The sequence below is a fragment of the Athene cunicularia genome, assembly GCF_003259725.1.
Source record: "Athene cunicularia isolate RWA chromosome 7 unlocalized genomic scaffold, athCun1 chr7_part1, whole genome shotgun sequence".
NCBI lineage: Eukaryota > Metazoa > Chordata > Aves > Strigiformes > Strigidae > Athene > Athene cunicularia.
Window position 1 is genome coordinate 3,930,970 of NW_020799107.1, and position 17,997 is coordinate 3,948,966.

At 37.4% G+C, this 17,997-nt stretch overlaps 1 protein-coding gene across 1 annotated transcript; it reads right to left on the reverse strand.

The window, feature by feature from the left end:
• Nucleotides 1–507: 507 nt before the first annotated feature.
• On the reverse strand, nt 508–17,980 carry WDR75 (WD repeat domain 75). The gene is made up of 20 exons (XM_026852954.1): nt 17,804–17,980; nt 16,866–16,931; nt 16,101–16,194; nt 15,258–15,382; nt 14,850–14,920; nt 14,164–14,280; nt 13,512–13,600; nt 12,580–12,738; nt 12,183–12,242; nt 11,978–12,093; nt 11,335–11,507; nt 10,364–10,527; nt 8,004–8,187; nt 6,053–6,147; nt 5,566–5,661; nt 4,814–4,983; nt 4,182–4,241; nt 2,965–3,108; nt 2,794–2,885; nt 508–886 (listed from the first exon to the last, which is right to left on the reverse strand). The coding sequence occupies exons 1-20, from the start codon at nt 17,897–17,899 to the stop codon at nt 679–681; spliced, it is 2,379 nt and encodes a 792-aa protein (XP_026708755.1). The 5' UTR covers nt 17,900–17,980; the 3' UTR covers nt 508–678.
• Between the last annotated feature and the right edge of the window lie 17 nt (nt 17,981–17,997).

Genomic DNA, 17,997 nt, shown 5'->3' on the forward strand with positions numbered 1-17,997 from the left:
CCTACTAAGCTGGTTGTCAGGAAAACATACATTTTCATCTACATGGTGTAGTGTTCTTGATATTTGTAAAGGGTTTAATTATGCTCTGAAACACATATATACCCTATGCCTAGCAATCTCTGCACTCCACCAGCAAACAGGTAAGATACCTGTATTCTAGAATCAGGCAGATTAAACCATTTGTCCTCTGGCTCAAGAGCTAGAGAGGAACTTCTAAGGAGCAGATTTGGTTCTTACCTGTGTAGAGCACTACTCAGACCTATCCCAATTTCCCCTACCAAATCGTGAATTATGTAGTTTTACTAACTGTTTGCTGCTGTTACTTTGGCGGTAGTAGCCCAGCTGCAGTGGGGGAAATTTTCAGCAGCTTAGTTGTCACTTTGCTAACTGAGCAAGTGTCAGATAATGAACTCAGTTTTGCTATTAGCCTTTTAAATACACCTGCAAGGGGAAAAAACAACCCACAGGTTAAATGTTTTCTAAGGTCACAGAGAGTCAGTAATAAACTAGGAGCAGAACCAACTTTTCAAAACTAATCCCTCCCTCCTAGTTCTCTTTTCTCATTGAGATAAAGGCTGCTAAAATTTATGGCCAAAGGATTTGAAAGATTTTTTTTTAAGAATATTTAATCCACAAAGCTTCATTTTACAGTATAAAAAACCCCCACAAAATGTCTGTTTAGAAAGCTGATATCCAACTGTAGTCCATTTTTCTTAGTTTCCGTAGCTCTTTTTCCTGGGATTTAGACAGTTTACATGTAATCTCTCCTAATAATTCCATAGGACTTGTATCTTCTTGTTCCATTTCAGTAACATCTCTTTCCTCATCTGAATCATCTTCTGATTTTTCACTTTCCATTTCTACTTCATCAGCAACTTCTTCAGCACTGTAATAGGAAGATGATTGAAAGCAATCCAATTAATGAAATTAATGGGTACTTTCACATACTATAGTATTGCATAGCATAGGAGAGAGGTAATTATCATGCAAATATCAAAGTGTACACTGGATTTATTTTTTAATCTCAGGCTACTTACAGACTACTACTCCTGCCATCTCAATTACAAGCCATTTTTCAAATAGCTGTCCTCTGTTTTAAGTAAACTAAAAATAATTTTCTTTCTTTCTCCAACTATAATAATGTCAGAACAGGCAGATCAGAATTATGTAAAAAATTATAATCTCACACTCCTACAGGATTAGAAGCACGGGGATACACTGGTAGATGTAACAATATTCAAGAAGGCAATTCTTCTTTTTCAAATCTGAAAAAGGTCACTTTGTCTTAAGAACTGCTACAGTACCTAGATTGTTACTAGAAAAAGTTTGGTTTGTTTTTTTAAACATAGGGAGGTGCTTAAAATGGCTGCTCCCTTCTGACTTGAATTAAACCTGTGCTGAAGTAGAAAGCACACTTCCAAAAATTAACTCAAATGTCTGCTGTACAAATGTTTTGGATCTCATTAGGAATGACTTACATGGCAGAACAGTACTGGTCTGCTAAAAAAACATCTGTTCAACTACATAAATACAAGCTATTTATCACTCACAATGTAAATGGTCAAACACATGTATTATATTGCCAAGGAAAATAAAAATGTAATATTAATGATTTAACATTAGTAAGAAAATTAACCTATACAGTGATATATTCTTTGAGTCCAGTTCTACAGTCCTTGTATGTAACTCAGTGCAGAGTCATACCTATTACCAGTATCAAAGTACAAGCTCTACATGGGCAAATATTTACACAGTCCACTGAACTCCCAAATTCTTCAGTACTGAAACTACATGTAGTTTCTACATACTCCTTGTATTAGATTTCTGCCAGTGTTTTGTTGATGTGGCAAAAAGACTTACTTGTCATCTAGTAAGAAAGCCAGCAGAACTGATCACATAATGCACATGCAAAGACTACTCAAACTGGTGTTTTCTTCTGGGTAAAGCCTGGCAGTGTAAAGCATCCTCTCGCCAGCCTTTGCAAATTCAGAATGGCAGCTGATACCAATGACACATTATCATCTCTGGCTTGGCAGTTGTTTTAAAACAATTTAATGAATAGATTGCACAAAAAAAATACAAGCATTTAATTGGCTTCAGTGTGACAATATTAATCCTAATACAGGCCCACAGTCAAAAGCCCTGTGCCGGCATGTATTTGCTAGCAGCATATATCAGTCTCAGAGGGGCAAGCTACAACACATTTTAAGTACCTATCAAAATATTCCATTAAATTGGGATTAATGCATTTTAAAGCCATCTTAGCTAATGGTGTTCACAGTACACACTCATATTTTGTGGCTTATTTAGGAATGAAATTTGAGTTCTAAACAAACTGTTAAGATTAAATTTAAGGACTAAATTCTTGGTGTATCTAGGAACTGAAGCCAAGAATTATGCAGAAAGTCATCATACATCAAAAAAGTTGAGAATCTGACATGCAAAAATACCACTAAAACCAGTAATCCCTGGAACAAAGTTAAATTCATGAAGAACATTTGAGTACCAAAGGCAACATTTTGCATACCAGCATATTATGTTTAACAGCAAAAGTGACAGCAACAAAAGAGCCAGACTTAACAGCCAGTCCACATTCCTCCAAAAACTCGAGGTTTGTTGTGTTTTGATTTTTTTTTTTTTTTTTAAAAAATAAAATCTTGCCTCAATGAAGTGTTCTACTAACTTACATCAATAGAAGAATGAAGCGTTGGAAAACTGCTTTTACACTTTAAACAAAGATGTACATACTTTAAAATAATTTCAGTAACTACAGAGTTCTTCAACTCCTCTTACCTTGTGTTCTCTTTGGAGATGAGCAATGAATTAATAAATACTGGACAGAGGAAGGAAGCAGATGGCAAAACATGTGCTGGAGTGTGCAAAAGCTGAAAAAAATAAAACAAGCTTTATGAAAGAGTTTGTTTATCATGATTTTGTTTGTACACTTACTGTAATTACTCCTACCTCTTTGACAGCAGGTGAATCTTGCTCAGGCTTATTACAAACAACTAGTTTTCCAAGGTCTATATCCTCTTGTGATTGATGATGTCTGTGCTTCCCCAATAGCAAGCTAAATGGCGTCACAGGAAGACTTTCTTCTACTGCCAGCTTGAAAAAGGTGAAAGTTTTAAGTTTTAGTGTCACAAATCTAAGTTCTATCTCATTTTGAGTTACCAAAATTCAAAATTAACCTAGGTGACAAAACTCTACACTCAAGTTTAACTCAACTGAATCATACAGCTGTTTGTACTCATTCTCTGTCAGGCATCCTGATAGAATCCTAAACAGAGGTAGTAAAACTCTCCAGGATCTGGATTCAAGAACAGATTTTAGCTGGTTGATGTACCAATTAACAGCCAAATACAAAAGTTGGTGTGTGTGTTCCTGAAAAACTAAGTATGGCTTCTAGATGCCACATGACTAAAAGATCATTTATACCCCAGCATCATCTGCCAAGTGATTTAATTATGTAACTGAAAGCAAAACCAGGCAAGTTCCCTTCTGGCATATTCCTAGATTCATATACCTTAACCTTAGCAACAAATTATTCCCCCAGCCTCCAAAAAAACTGATTTCTTATAACTACAAAATCCAGCGGGAATGTATCAGAAAGACATTAACTTCTATTTCTATCTGTTTTATCTAACCAACCGGATCAATCAGTGCTAGTTTTATTCTGTTCAGTGGGTATGAAACTTCAACAGGAATTTGAAAAAAATCAAATTTCCCAGACTACTTCTCCACAGAAGTACATACTGGAATGTAATTCTGAAATTCCTTCTCACTGATGACAACTGACTGACAACCGTTCATCCTCAGAGAGCACAGCTCAGACCACACTCAAGGTTCCAAGTATTACAGAAACCAAGATAAAGAAAGAGCTTATTCAAATATCAAGTGGTTTTGCTTCATTTATGTAGCCTGAATCCTTTTAGAAAAGTATAACTTTTTTTCGTGCAGGGTAAATGAGAAAAAGGAGGCAGTAACTTACTTTTTTTTTTTTTTTTTTTTTAAGGGTTTTTACAAACAGCAATTCCATCAAAAAAGAAGCTGCCCTTGCAACTAAGTGCCTATGACTCCAGGAATCTGGTGTGCATTTTCATGACAGAAGGGAATTTGAATCTGACAAACTAACCAACAGAAGTGCTCTGTACATCTGTCAGAACTGCTGTAAGAGGTACCTGTTTGCTCGACGGTGTAAGCCTTTCTTCTAGAGACTTCATGCTAAGCGTTATTAGCTCCTAAAATACAGAACAATGCAGCAGAGTTATAATATGTGAAACTGCTTTCCATATTTCCATACCTTGCCTATAGAAGCTTCCAACTGGCCCAAAAGATTTTGTCAGTCAAGTGGAAGAGGCAAACATATTTCTTCCTCTTGATTTGGTAAACAAACTGAAAGGAAGCAGGAATGGACCTAGACTTTTATATAGCTATAGACTATATAGACTTTCTGGGAAAACACACACACTGCCTACCCCCCCCGAGTATCATATGAAACACCTGGATAATCGGCAATAATACAGCTGCTACATGCTTAAGTTAGGCAGCATAGGCCATGTTCCCAAATCATCTAATTTCTTCTATGAGGCAGCAGAAATTACTAGCAGTAGAAAACCAGTAAATAATTAATTTTAAACTTCAACTGTTTTGGCATTTAAAAGCTTTTAATAAAGAACAAAGCATGGTTTATGCTGCCTTGAAATCACAAAAAACCTCTTACACTCAAGAGCAGAACTCTGAATTTGTATCAATTCACATTCAGAAAAATACTTTTTCTCCAGGAACCACCTGCCAATCACTATTTTCTTACTTGTGTAGCCGTAAGAAAAAATAGTTGGGATCTTCTTAGCCAGAGGTATTTCGCTGAGCCAACAGTTTCAGGTTCTTCTCTTGGAACGAAGGCAGCAAGCTGAATCTTTTCTTTACAAAAGTTTCTCTGGATATAGATTGGCCGTGGCTCATTTGGTTTAAACACAAACACTGCAAAACCAAAAATGTCTTCTCTTTAAATCATGAAATTCTTCCTTTCCTGGATAACTGTCAAGGCCCTATGTATCATAGCCAGTGAGGGCTGGACATGATTGCCTTTAAGCACTCGTTGGCAGGAATTATAACTGGATAACCTTACTGCATAAGAAAAGGTACCTTTCATAGTATTCCAACCCAGAGAACATACTTGGAAATCAATGTTTCTGTAGCTCTAGAGAGAGTAATCATAACTTACGGTCAAAACACTAAAATGTAGCTGCACAATTCAACCACAGTTTTGCATTTACAGGTGTGGGTCAAGAACATTCAAGACTCTCACCCAGAGCACATGGTTAATCCTGTGGTATATTCTGTACCAGAAACTAACTGCTGGCAGAAAAGATGCGGAGCCAACATGGTTTACTTGACTGCTGCTGTCAGACATGGCTCAGTTTTCCACAGGTGCAAACACATACTCCAGTCTGTCTTATGGTTTCATGGGGCTGAATTCTAAGAAAACCTGTTCTAGAAATTATATTTTCACAGTTTTAAATTCCACTGACTATTACTTGTCAAAGAAGCCTTTGTACTTACAGCTGGAGTCTTTCGAGAGCCATGAGATAGCAGCAATATGTTCTGAAAGAGGATCAGGTTGTAGAACTATGACGTTGAGGTAGGCACTCCATTCCACTGAAAAGCAAACACAGTAACAGCCAGACATGAAAAGGCAGCATTCAGTTCTATCCCACTACTTTGCCAAACAAAAGGGCCTTAACCTCTGGAAGAGGCATGCAGCTTCACTAACTTATATGAATATAAATACACAAATACTGTTAACTTCTACACAAATGTAGGAAATACTAGCTATTACTATGTTATTGGTCATTTAACTTAGACTTTACTCTGCACATGAAGCACGCTGGATGGAATATTATCTTGACTGAAGCATGAAAGTCATTACATTTCCACAGGACATTTAGTAGTGGGTCAATATGCAATCAAACCAAAGTTATTTTAAGGTTTCACAGTAAATTCAAGCATTAAATGTTACCACTCTAGCACACATCTAAGCTGATCTTACATGCACAAGTGAGCAGGTTCCAGCAACACAGAAAGCCATGATCAGTGGCACCAATAAGGTACTTGGAACATGTTAGTCTCCCAAAGCAGATGTTCCTACAGAAGTGAAAATTCAAAACAAGTTAGTGACCTTCAGGTTTCATCTTTGTTTCTCTATGAAGTAATGATTCACAAGTCAAAAAGATTCAGTTAAAATTTCTTTCTGATATTTAAATATCAGAAGTATTTCTTTTTTGCTTTCACTTCTAGAGGCATGAAACTTCACACATAACCACCAGACAGGTAGGTCTGGGAGATTTAGAAGTATTTGTAAGTCTACAAGGATTACATGTTCCTACAACATTCTGATTTCAAGGAGTGATTTTAAGCTCTTAAATAAGTTAAACATGTAAGTAAGTGTTGACACTGGGACTGGAAAATAAATTACATATTTAAAGATTTCCTACTATTGCTCTAAGCACTAGAGAGTAGTAAAGAAAAAGGTTATTCTCATAGGCTGCTCCAGTTGAGGAAAGTGTATGATTTGCTTTCACCTATTTTAATGTCTCATTCTCTTGCTTGAGAATAATAGAACAGCCTTTTGATTTCTAATGCTATAGCACATGTTCAAAAAAATCTAGTAAGGGATGGAATGTCTCTATTCAAACACAGACTTTTGAAGTTATGCAATTAATACCATCATTTAATTTAGTCCTAGAGTAATTTATTTCCTTTTAATATAGCATATAGTAAAGGCTACAAAAGGAGAAGCTGGCCTGGAAAAAAACTTGCCACTGTACGAAGCTGTCAAGAGAAGTCTTCTCTATAGATATAGTAAAGATGTGGCTTACACGTCTCCCACTGTTTTCCTGCACACCAATTTTTTGTTTCTGAATTTCTAATCTTAGATGACCAGTATAAACAGAACTGACTCAATCACACAAAAGAAAGCCTTACAAACATATACATAAAAACATGGAAATGAGAAGTCTCTTATCTTTCTGATTCTCTGTGTCAAAGTCTTTAAAAAAACATTGTGACCATATAATTTTTGCTTTCCCTTTTAGGTGTTTCCTGGAAGTGGGTATATGAAACACCTGTAACATTGCTGCAGTAATGACTTTGAGAAGCAGTTAGAAAAACCTTAGTACTGAAGGAGAATGCCACAGTAGGTTTGTAGCATCTTCCTGTTTCAGCAACTGTTTAGATACAGAGATCTGGCACAGAGATTAAAGTAGATGAACCAGTGAGGTCACCTATTGCCCTATTTTTTTTTCCAATATTATCATAAGAAAAAAAGATACTTTACCTGGATGAGAAACTGCTGTATATTTGCACAGTCCACGAAGCTCAATATTAAGGCTGTCCTATAATTCGAGTCTCTTAACTTAACTTTATCTCTACCATTGACTTATACTATCCCTCATTACCCTTAAACAACAGAACAGTATCTAGACCTTCAGGATGTCTTTTTATCATGACAGCACACAATGGAGCACGCTGGGACAGTCTGTCAGGCAAACGTGGATTTACCAGCAGAGGTTAGAAAGGATCAGGATATATATAATACAGATAACGGCCAATATGCTTTTATGGTTTATTGATATAATTTCTATTTGTATACATGAATAAAGAACAAGCTTCTTACATTTATACTTTTTCAATAGAGTCATCCCTAGATTAATGAGGAAAAATGAGAAAGCTTATTAACACACTGCTGCGTGCCCAATGATACCTATTTGAGTATGATACAGGAGTCATAAGCAAGTAAGAAGGTGAGACTGCAAAGCTTGATCTTACTATTTTTACCAGTAAGTTACCAACCACCTAAAAGCCATGTTAGAGTCTTTTCTATATATGAACTTAAGACTGTTAAATTCAATGCTCATATGAATATACACAAGGACCTGGACTACTATGAATTGATTCTTTCTGTTCCAAGAGTTCTAGACAAAAAGAGATGAAAAACGTACCTTATTTTTCCAGGAGAATAGCAAAATGTACACTTAAGATCCCAAGTAAGTGAGTCCCATACAGTGACAGTTTCTTCAAAGCTAACAGCAAGCAAAGAGCCATCTTCTGAGAAACAGCAGTTAGTAGCTTGGTAGTTGTGGTAGCTGCCTACAAAGTCACAGCTCCAGCTCACACTTTGCTGTGCTGCGTTGAATAAACAAGCTAGTTAATTCGAGTCTGTACATGAAGAAAGAAGAATTCAAGTATCAGGGCTACAAAATAGGTTCAAGAACAAGATAATTTTGTTTCAGAAGGCTTACATTTTTGAGGAGTATGGAGAATCTTCCCTGTTCTAGTACAGAAAACATAATCTAGTAGGTTTTCCATTTTTCCTCAGTTTTGCATTTGAGCAGTGAATCCAGATTGACATGGTACAATATTCATGTTAACTTTGCGAACTACATTAACTTGCTCTCAAACAGGCAGATGTTAGATAAAAGAAAAAAGATGCTGAAGTAGATTTAATATTTAATGTTCTGAAACATACTGTTCTTTTAAAACTGTAGCAAGAACACAAGCATTACTAAAAATCTGAACACGAGTCCAACAAGGCTCATGGTTTACTTATGTAAAGCTGGAGGATCACAGTGACCTATCACCATGCTTCCTCACATTGGTTAGCCTGCCAGCGCATTCAGATGGGATGCCTTTCCTATTGTTGATAATTACTGTACAACAAACAGAAGCAAAGCGATGTACTTACCACATAACCTACATTTCCCAGTATAAAATTCATACAGTATGCTTTTTTAATGTGTGAGTAGCATGAGTAAAGAAAGGAAAATAAGCTCACCCTATGCTAAGATATCCTTTATATAATGGCTATGAGTTGATGATTAAAAGACCCGTCTGTAAAAAAACCCAGAAACTATTCACCACTTTAGAGTGCATGGCACCATCTAAAGGCACAGTGAGAGATCTGCTGCAAATAAAAACACGCCAGTGTATTCTACTTATGAACTGATTAGTTTGTTAATATTTGCTGCACAGGAGCTGCAGCATGTTGAAACTTTCTACCTGAGCATTCCTATGCTGCCCCTGCTGGGCATATACACTGCAGAAGTCAGCACTAATCTGTAGTTTTACACGTGCCATGAAACAACTCTACAGTCACTGAAAAACCAAAACAAATACACACAAAAAGCCCCTGATGAGGCCAGTCAGCAGATACAAAAACATACTGTTGAAGGAAACAGACCCCATTAGGTTTTATCTCCAGCCCACACTGTACTCAAGATCGAAGTATCTGCTCATTAAATTAAGTTACACTCTAGGCTTAGAATCACTTACAAACTAGAAACAAAAAACCCCCTCTTTCAGATACCATTGAGGGAGTTATTACGTAAATATATGCATAAATCCTACAAAAAAATCAAGACAAGCTTTTGTTTTTCGTCTCATGAGCAGCCACTGTTGAGGAGCAAATAGCTTGGATAAAGTCAATTTGGCAAAGTAAGTTTGCTAAATGGAAACCTTAGTAGTTCAAAAGTACTTCTGAACATGTTCTCACCTGCCTAAGAAAACACACACCAAACTGCTAAGCAGTTCAGCAAGACCACCACCACATCTATTTGGGAATATGAAAAGATAAGACACCCAAGTGGCAGTAAAGTTCCAGCTCATTTAAGTGTGCCTGGCACTATCATGACAATTAAGTAAAAGGAAATTGAGAAGCATTTGTATTTCACATCCAAAGGCATACAGGGTAATACACAACCCTCACATATTCTGTTTGAAACAAGTGAACAACAGGACGCATTTTGAGAGAAGAAATTTGGCTGCTTAAGTATCTTAGAAATGGATCCCAAAAATCCATTCTAGGATGTTCAAATATTTAACGGGAAGGAAGGATGTTCAAAAAAATGAACTCTGAAGTCACAGAGCTGCAGAATGGCAAAGTGTTACTATTTTACATTAAGTCAGCTAAAACAGAGTAGCACACTTCTGCATCCTGCTCCCTCAAGCAGAAGTCTCAAAGAGACTACCCAAAGGAATGACAAAAATCCATTTTCCCAGCATGGAAAAATCATGACCACAAATACTTTAAACAAACAACACAGGCTGCCATTCCTTTCTGCATCAGGCTCAGCAAGGGCTTTGCTGTTTCAGGAACCTCCATATCAATCCATGATACTGCAAAGCTATGAGAGAAGTCCATCACAGAGGATGCTCAGGAGAGCAGAATACTCCATACAACAGCAGAAAGATACATGCATGAGACTTGAGGGCCTAGTTCTCAAAAGATGAAGTTAGGGTCTGAATTCCTACAGCATGTTATAAGGTGGCATGTAAGAGTAAGTCACTTTTTGACCATACTTGCCTTCTGGATCAGTGTCTTCTACCATCACCCAGACTTTAAACACACAGTCGCTGCCAGTTGTTACCAGTATCAGAGATTCGTCTTCCACTTCATCCATGTAACGAAAGCACATGTCTGTTATGTGGTCCTCATGGGGCATACTTATTCTAGTATTCAGCTTAAAGCTATAGGGAAACAAAACAGAAATTTGCCATTTTATTTCATTTGGAATTTAGGGAAGATTTCAGTTTAAAGATGATGGAAGGGAGAAGAGGAATCCAATAAATGTCTAATTAGATAGCTGAATGGTATTGCATTTACAGAGCAGGCTTCCCTAATCACTTCCATACAGCAAGAGATAGACTGTAGCCCAGCACTGAGAAAGGATTATCACTAAACAAGCATCACTCAAATATTCAGCCTGAACTCTGGGCAGTCTTTCCAGTGCTTAGAAAATCAGTCACATAGCTACTACACAAATTAGTTTATTTTGCTTTGATTCTTAATAACAATTTACGGTCAAAGTAATTTTTTGGTAAGTAAGAAAACTGGGGAAAGTGTATGAACCAGAGGCATGTTAGCTAAAGGAAAAAAAAAAACCCCATAAAGTCATAATCTTCTGTATGTGAGAAGGCCTAACTAATTGATGATGGATTAGAGAGAGGTGGGAAAACTGAACAAGCTATAGAACCATTCTGTCAAGTCCATGATTTTTAATACTAAGTAAATATGTGAATTTAAGTCCCACGGTTAGAACAGCCTGTTTGATTAATATAAGCAAATTAGATTCAGAGCAATTATTTCCAATCTGTGTTTGCTTCAACTCTGTGTTGTTTCAGACATGTAGCATGCATGGTAAACTCTCCCCAGGGTCTTCCCTAGAGTTTTACTAGTTGATCTGGAAAAACTGCCTTTGCAAGACAAAGCCTATGGAGATATTTGTGTGATACTTTAGATTTTGACTCCTAGAAATCCAGCTCTATTATCCTTACCTTTGTGTTTCTTCATCATAGAACCACAGCTTCAACTGCAGCTCAGGGTCAGTTACTTCTTCTCTCTCTTCTACTGTTGCCAACCACTCTCCTTGTGCACTAAACGCAACTTTTACCAAGTCAGTTTGGTTTAAGCCTGACTGATGAATATACTGTCGTTGCACAATATCCAACTGCAAAACAACAAGGCCAAAATGAAATTTTCAGAAGTGTAGATTTAGAGATGATATTCATAAAACCATGGAGAAAGGAAGTTCTGAAAGCACCAATTAGAACTGAGTGGGCTGTGATGTAAAAAAACCTACATGGGGAAGGCAGAATTAGGGCATATATATATATTATATATATATATATATATATATATATATTAATTCCACAATAACACTAAGTGTAGAAAAGAGGAAAAAAAAATTTTGACAATTAACAGGAGCAGCACACTGTTTTGAAGTATTTATTTAGCTATCAACATTTAGCTATGCTTAACAAGTAAAAGAAATTTGTGATAGTCAGAAACGTTTCAGCTTGGAATCTGTCTCACGGTATAGCTACTGCTTTTTTTTTTCCTGTTTGCCATATTTCATCTTCAAATAAATTGATGCATAACTTGACTGAATAAGTTTTAGTACAAGCCCATCCAACTTACACTGAACAGCTGTTGGTCACTCTGGAGACAATAGAACTGCAAGTGACCGGGCTCTCCATTCAGGACCAAAGCTTTGGTTCTAGGATCAACCACTAGACCAGTCTTAACATTTGTACCTGGAAATAAAAATCAGATGACGAATGACCCAAGATGTGAAGTGACACATTCAGCTCTCTAAGTGTAAGATAAATTTTATTGCACTTACTTTTGATCAGCCCTTGAATACTTCTGGAAAATCTTAGGTTGCTGTTGATTATTGTAATTCCTGAAAGGAAAAGCAGATAAAGTCTTGCAAAAGGCTTCTGCAATCTAACAACATCTCACGGTTGGGAAGGGACCTTAACCAACTGCACTTAATTCCGTAAGTGTATCTTTTCTCAATTTATGACACCCTACATCAAGGTGGAAAGCCAAGTTGCAGCAGTCACCAGACAAATTCACAGAACTAATGAAAAAACAAGAGATCACTTCAAGCATGTTTTTTCAAATCAGTATTGTACTCACATAGTATCTAGTTAATTCATCTGAAATTAATAAAAAAGCTCATACAGATTTGCATTCCATTCTGCATTAAGTGATACTTAAAATATATTTTAGCTTACTGTTGTCAGTATGCAAGGTGCAACAGAGCGTGCCATCAGGTGACACAGAGATGTACTCAATAGCAGATCCCAAGCGAGGAAGGAAATCCCTCTGACGCTCCGATTCATTGCGCCACAGAACTATAACAGATTCAACTCCACCACTCAGCAAGCTGGTTCCTTTTCCGGTAATAAAAAACACAGTTATAGGTTTTGCTTAAAGAAAGTATCATTAGCATACACGTTTACAATGAAAAACATAAACTTCTCAAAAACCTTTCTTAAACTGTCACGTACAATGCAATTATTCCTCCTATCTAGCCTGGGCAACAGAGATATGTTTCTCGTTCTCCCATGTTAAATTGCTATAGAAACTTGGATTAAGTAACAAGAATTTGTGCCTACAGTAAAATTTAAACAATGCTTTGGGAGCAGTAGATCCCATACTTTCTGAATCAGATGAGAACGTAGCTGAACTGTTCTCCTATCAGAAGTTACTTTGCAGTAATAAATATCCTAAGGAGAACAGTTCAGATCAGAAAAAAGTTAACTGTATTTCCGCCACTAGGTTTGAGCTCTGACAAGACTGGCTTGTATTTTCTACATGCAAATAAGACTCTGGCAAGAACTCATCAGTATTACTGATGAAAGGGGGGTGAGGAAGGAGAGTGGATGTGGGGGAAAAGAGGAGAGAGGAGGGGTTAGATTTTACATTCTACCACAGAAGGTAGGTATTTGACATTATGAACGCCAATCAAAATAAATAAAAAAATAAAAAATGCTTCTATTTTTGTTTTAGCTCCTTCCTGGACATATTTAAAGTTCCAGAAATTAATTTGTTACTAGAGTGGACAAACTTGAGCTTATATTGATTTTTCCCTCCCCACAGCAACTCTCAGGGTTTTGTTTGGGTTTTTTTATTTTTTTTAAATTTATTTTTTTTTAAAACTTACCCTGTAGAGAAAAAGCTAGATCCATGACGGTATCATGATGCCAGTGCAGTGTGGAAAATGTGTACTCTTTCTTGTGGTGGAAATTCCTCCTATGTGGGGAGGAATAGAACCGTTCTTTAAACAACATCAGCAACAGAGCTACTGAAAGGAAATATTGAATTGAATCAAGTATACCATCCTTTCAATTTCTAGACTAGAGTTTCTTGTATGCTCAAGTGGTGCAAAGGGAGGGAAGGAACCGCAGTAGCTGGTTTATGGCACCTCCATGGTGCACACCAAGCATCCTAGACATACTGAGCAACTCGGAAAGCATATCATTCTTGACCATGGAGTTTCACACGTGTGCCCTCCCTAGGACTCTACTCGCCCATAAAGAGTTACTTCAGCTGCTCCTGCACTACCTTTTTCAATTACAGTTTAGAATGGTGGAGTATAGCTTAACCAGAGTATTCTCCCATTTAACATTAAACTGAAGCTGTACCCTGAAGTCAATGTCAGCACTGCAGCTTCACAGGGCCTGCCATTCTTTGCTCATTCTGACTTCTGAAAATGGCAATGCTAAGGACAAATTAGACTGCTTTACTCAGGTCTCACTTAATTCCTGTGGTCACATCAGTGTATGGGGCACACAGTTGAATCCAAATATGCATACCAGAGGCGAATCTTTCCATCAGCATGGCCAGTTGCAATACAATCCTCCGTAGGATGGCATGCTATGCACATGAAGTGATTGTTTCCACTTTTTGTCTTCGCTGCACTTACAGAAAACCTTCAAAAGTTAAGAAAGTATGTTTCATCATATGCATACCTTTTTTTAAAAAAAACCCAACTTCAAAAGAATCAGCTAATGCACTTAGCTAATGCAGCTAAGAATCAGCTAAAACCAATTCTGACTAGCAAAATTAAACATTTCCAAGTTGTTACAGTTATGTGTGCACTTTCCAAAAAATAGCGACAGACTTATTTTTCACTTTGTTTCATTAGTTCTTTGCCTTCAGTCAAGCTGAAAGATTCTTCCCTCTTTCTTTCTCTCTTCTTCCATGATCCCTTCCTCCCTCTGCCCCTGTCTTGGCCCTGACCAAACTGTCATTTGTTTCTGCCCAGCATCAGCCTAAGCACTTACCTGAAAAAATACATGCCTGAGCTGAAAAGATAAGCTGCCAATGCCACTGCAGCACCTCACTGTCTGCCTCTATAGGAAGCTTCTTATATAGTGCCTACGTCTCCTCTAGCATAAAACCAAATGGTTGCTGACAAATATAAAAATAATGTGCACACACATCACCAGTTAACAAACATTTATGATATATCAGATCGAATCAATACATTTTCACTTACCTGTTCAACTGTTTCTGTTTGAAAAAATAAACTTGGAGATTGACCTCCTTCACTGATGCCACATATTCACTCTGTTATAGTAAAATAGCAACTTAAGAACATACAGATTATGCTCTTACACGTGAAAAAAAATAAAATCATGTTTCACCACAAAGTACTTAAAATTGTAGACTGTAAAATAAAACTGATGTTAAGTAAATATTTTTCACATTAAATAGTGGAAGGTTTTGGGTTTTTTTTAAATAAAAAAAATGCATAGGTCTTGCACAGATTCATTTACTTTCAGTTTTGTTTGAGTGCTGCTGTGCCTGTATAAAAGCAAGAACAGCATATAGTTCATTTGAGAGGAAAAAAAAAAGACACCCAAGCAATACACAACAGAAAAGAAAAACCAAAAAGTGAATATACTTCTCTTCCAAATGCAATACACTTCGGTGACGCATCCACATCATCCAAAATGACTGACAGTTCCTTGGCTTCCAGATCTTGGCCTGCAGCTTTTGTCAGCTTAACTGAGACCAGTTGGAATGTATCTGACCAAACAAAAAAAAATCTGTTATCAAAACGCTTTTATGAACAAGTTTATGTACACTCCTTACAAAGGGATTTACACCCCTTCTACATCAAAACATGTTAGTACCTTCAAATATTTTTAAGTTTTAAAAAAATCTGTAATACTTTTCAAAAAAAAAAAAAAATTTCAGGTATTTTGATTCAAACAATAGTATTGAAGACTGAAGACTAGATAGCGGATGCCAGTGCAACTGTAAGCAGAAACCAAGCAAAGCTGCATAATATTTGCTCTTGCTCTCAAGTGACATTGGTAGCAATACAGCAAGAGTAAAGTCAAGCTACATTTCAGTCAAAAGGCAAGGAAAACATATCTAGGCATGCTGTAAAATAGGACAAGTATATTTAAGTCAATACTGCTCAAGTCTCAAGTACTGTAGCATACCCTGTACCATGGTAAGCACTAAAATATTTATTGCATCTGCAACACCAAATACACACAGTATATGCTTCAGAAGTGAAGCTAACCACTATTCTAGACAAATACTAAAAAAACAGATGTCATAGAAAACAGAAAAAAGGTACAAAATACGGGAATGCACACATCTGTCATAGGACTCAGGAGATATTTTCAAAATTAATATATTAAAGCATGTTCTTGCAGCACACTGTTCACTGACATGACAGCAGCTTAGAAACAAAACAACTTAGATGACAAGGATGATGCTAATCATACAGTACCTCTTTCACCACTCTTCGGAATTACAACAAACACAGAGTCCTCAAAACTATCAGGTGTGTACAGCGCCAGGAGTTTGGATCCTACAGTGAAAGTCTAAAAAAAACCCAAAAACAATAAAAAGGGAAAAGGAGGTCAACAATCATTACACTTTTGCATATGGTTTTCAACAGTGAATAATGCTAAGTTTTTACAATAAGGAAAACACATTTGCTTTAAAGAAACCTTAATGTATTAATTAAAATTCTCAATTCTAAGACAAATAAAAAGACCTTTAGTCTATCAAGGACTAATGTGATTGTTAAGACAGTACTAATAAAATACGAGACATCAGGTTTACTAAAAACCTGAAGGTACTTTACCCCTAGTACACCCGCCTATAGGAAAAGTGTCTCTAGAAGAAAACAGGAGCAACAGGACAGTTAACAGTCCACATTTTCAAGCCACCATACTAATTCCTATTGGCATACCACAAACTGCAGCACACTCCTAAAGAGCTACACTGGACTCTGAACTGCAGTGAGTAGCCAAGTTAGCACATTAGTACATATCCCATCTTTTTCCCCCAAAAGATTCTGCATTGACACAAGTATCAATTGCAATATTCAATTACTGCCATAAATAGATGGTTTTCAGGCTGTGTTGATATCAGAACAACACATCTCACTGATTTGTGCTCATTTGTATTAGCTGCAGAAATCCTCATTCTACCATCAATAGGTCAAGAAAAATTTTGACATTTACTCAACAGAAATAACTCAACATACTTTAATGAGTATCCCATCCATGAAGTCCCACAGCTTAATGCTGCCATCAAGAGAGGAAGAATAGAGCTAAGGAAAAAAAAAAAAAGTCCAGTTATTTAGGAGTAATATATCAAAGCCAGCTTTTACATAAAATCACAGTTTAAAAGTTGATCATTGAAACTTTGACTCCCAGTGGCTGAATCACCAGAAATACAGGATGCAGAGCAGCTCTGTGCTGCCTTTGAAGAAAGTGACACAGAAATACAACACTACTATTCTAGCTTGAAACATACGTTTTCATGAAGTGTGAAAGAAACAACAGGTATTCGTGTTTAATCACTTGAGACTAACAGAGCATGCAAATGTCCATTATGTAAACATGTATTAACATTTGGATCAGGTTTTTCATAGATGACATGCAGATGCCATACTTCTTCGCAAATAATTCTTGTTTAGACACAAAATAATTCTTGCTTAAGGCACCAAAAAAACCCGAGCAAACTGAAAGCCAGAGCAGGAGTGTCAGTGAATCGGGAAAGCATGCTGCCGGCAGACAGAGAGCCACTGGGCAAATTAAAGTTATTTAGTCAAATCTGCATCTGTATCAGCCGACAGAGAGGGGCAAACACCGAGCACAGTAAGCTTTGCTCATTTTGTTACATGCTTCTCCCTCTTCAATCATAAAAACCCAGAAGTTTTGTAGATATTCCCATTTTGCTGACGTTTCATTCAACAAGTGTAATCCCCATGAAGTTTCACATTTTTATTTGGAGAAAACGGATATAAGGTTTACCCTTCCCGGAAGATTTTGGAGAAACAGTATCTTAACGCTATAATCGCTTACAGCTCGTTCTCAGATTCCAGCCAAGCCCCGAACACCGTGACAAGCCCCGCGGAGGCACCGAAGCCCGGCCGAGGGGGCAGGAGCACCCCCCACCCCGACTTCGCCCCCCCCAAACCTGCATGTGGTTGTGGGGGTTGAGCTGGATGCCCGTCACCAGGTCGGCGTGGCCCCCCATGACGCGCAGAGTCTTTTCGGTCGCCACGCTGTACATCTTCACGAAGTCGCCGGAGGCGCAGAGCAGGTACCTGGAGGGGCAGGAAAGCCATTACTCTGCCGCCCGCGGGAGAGGGGACACAAGTGCCCCCCGGG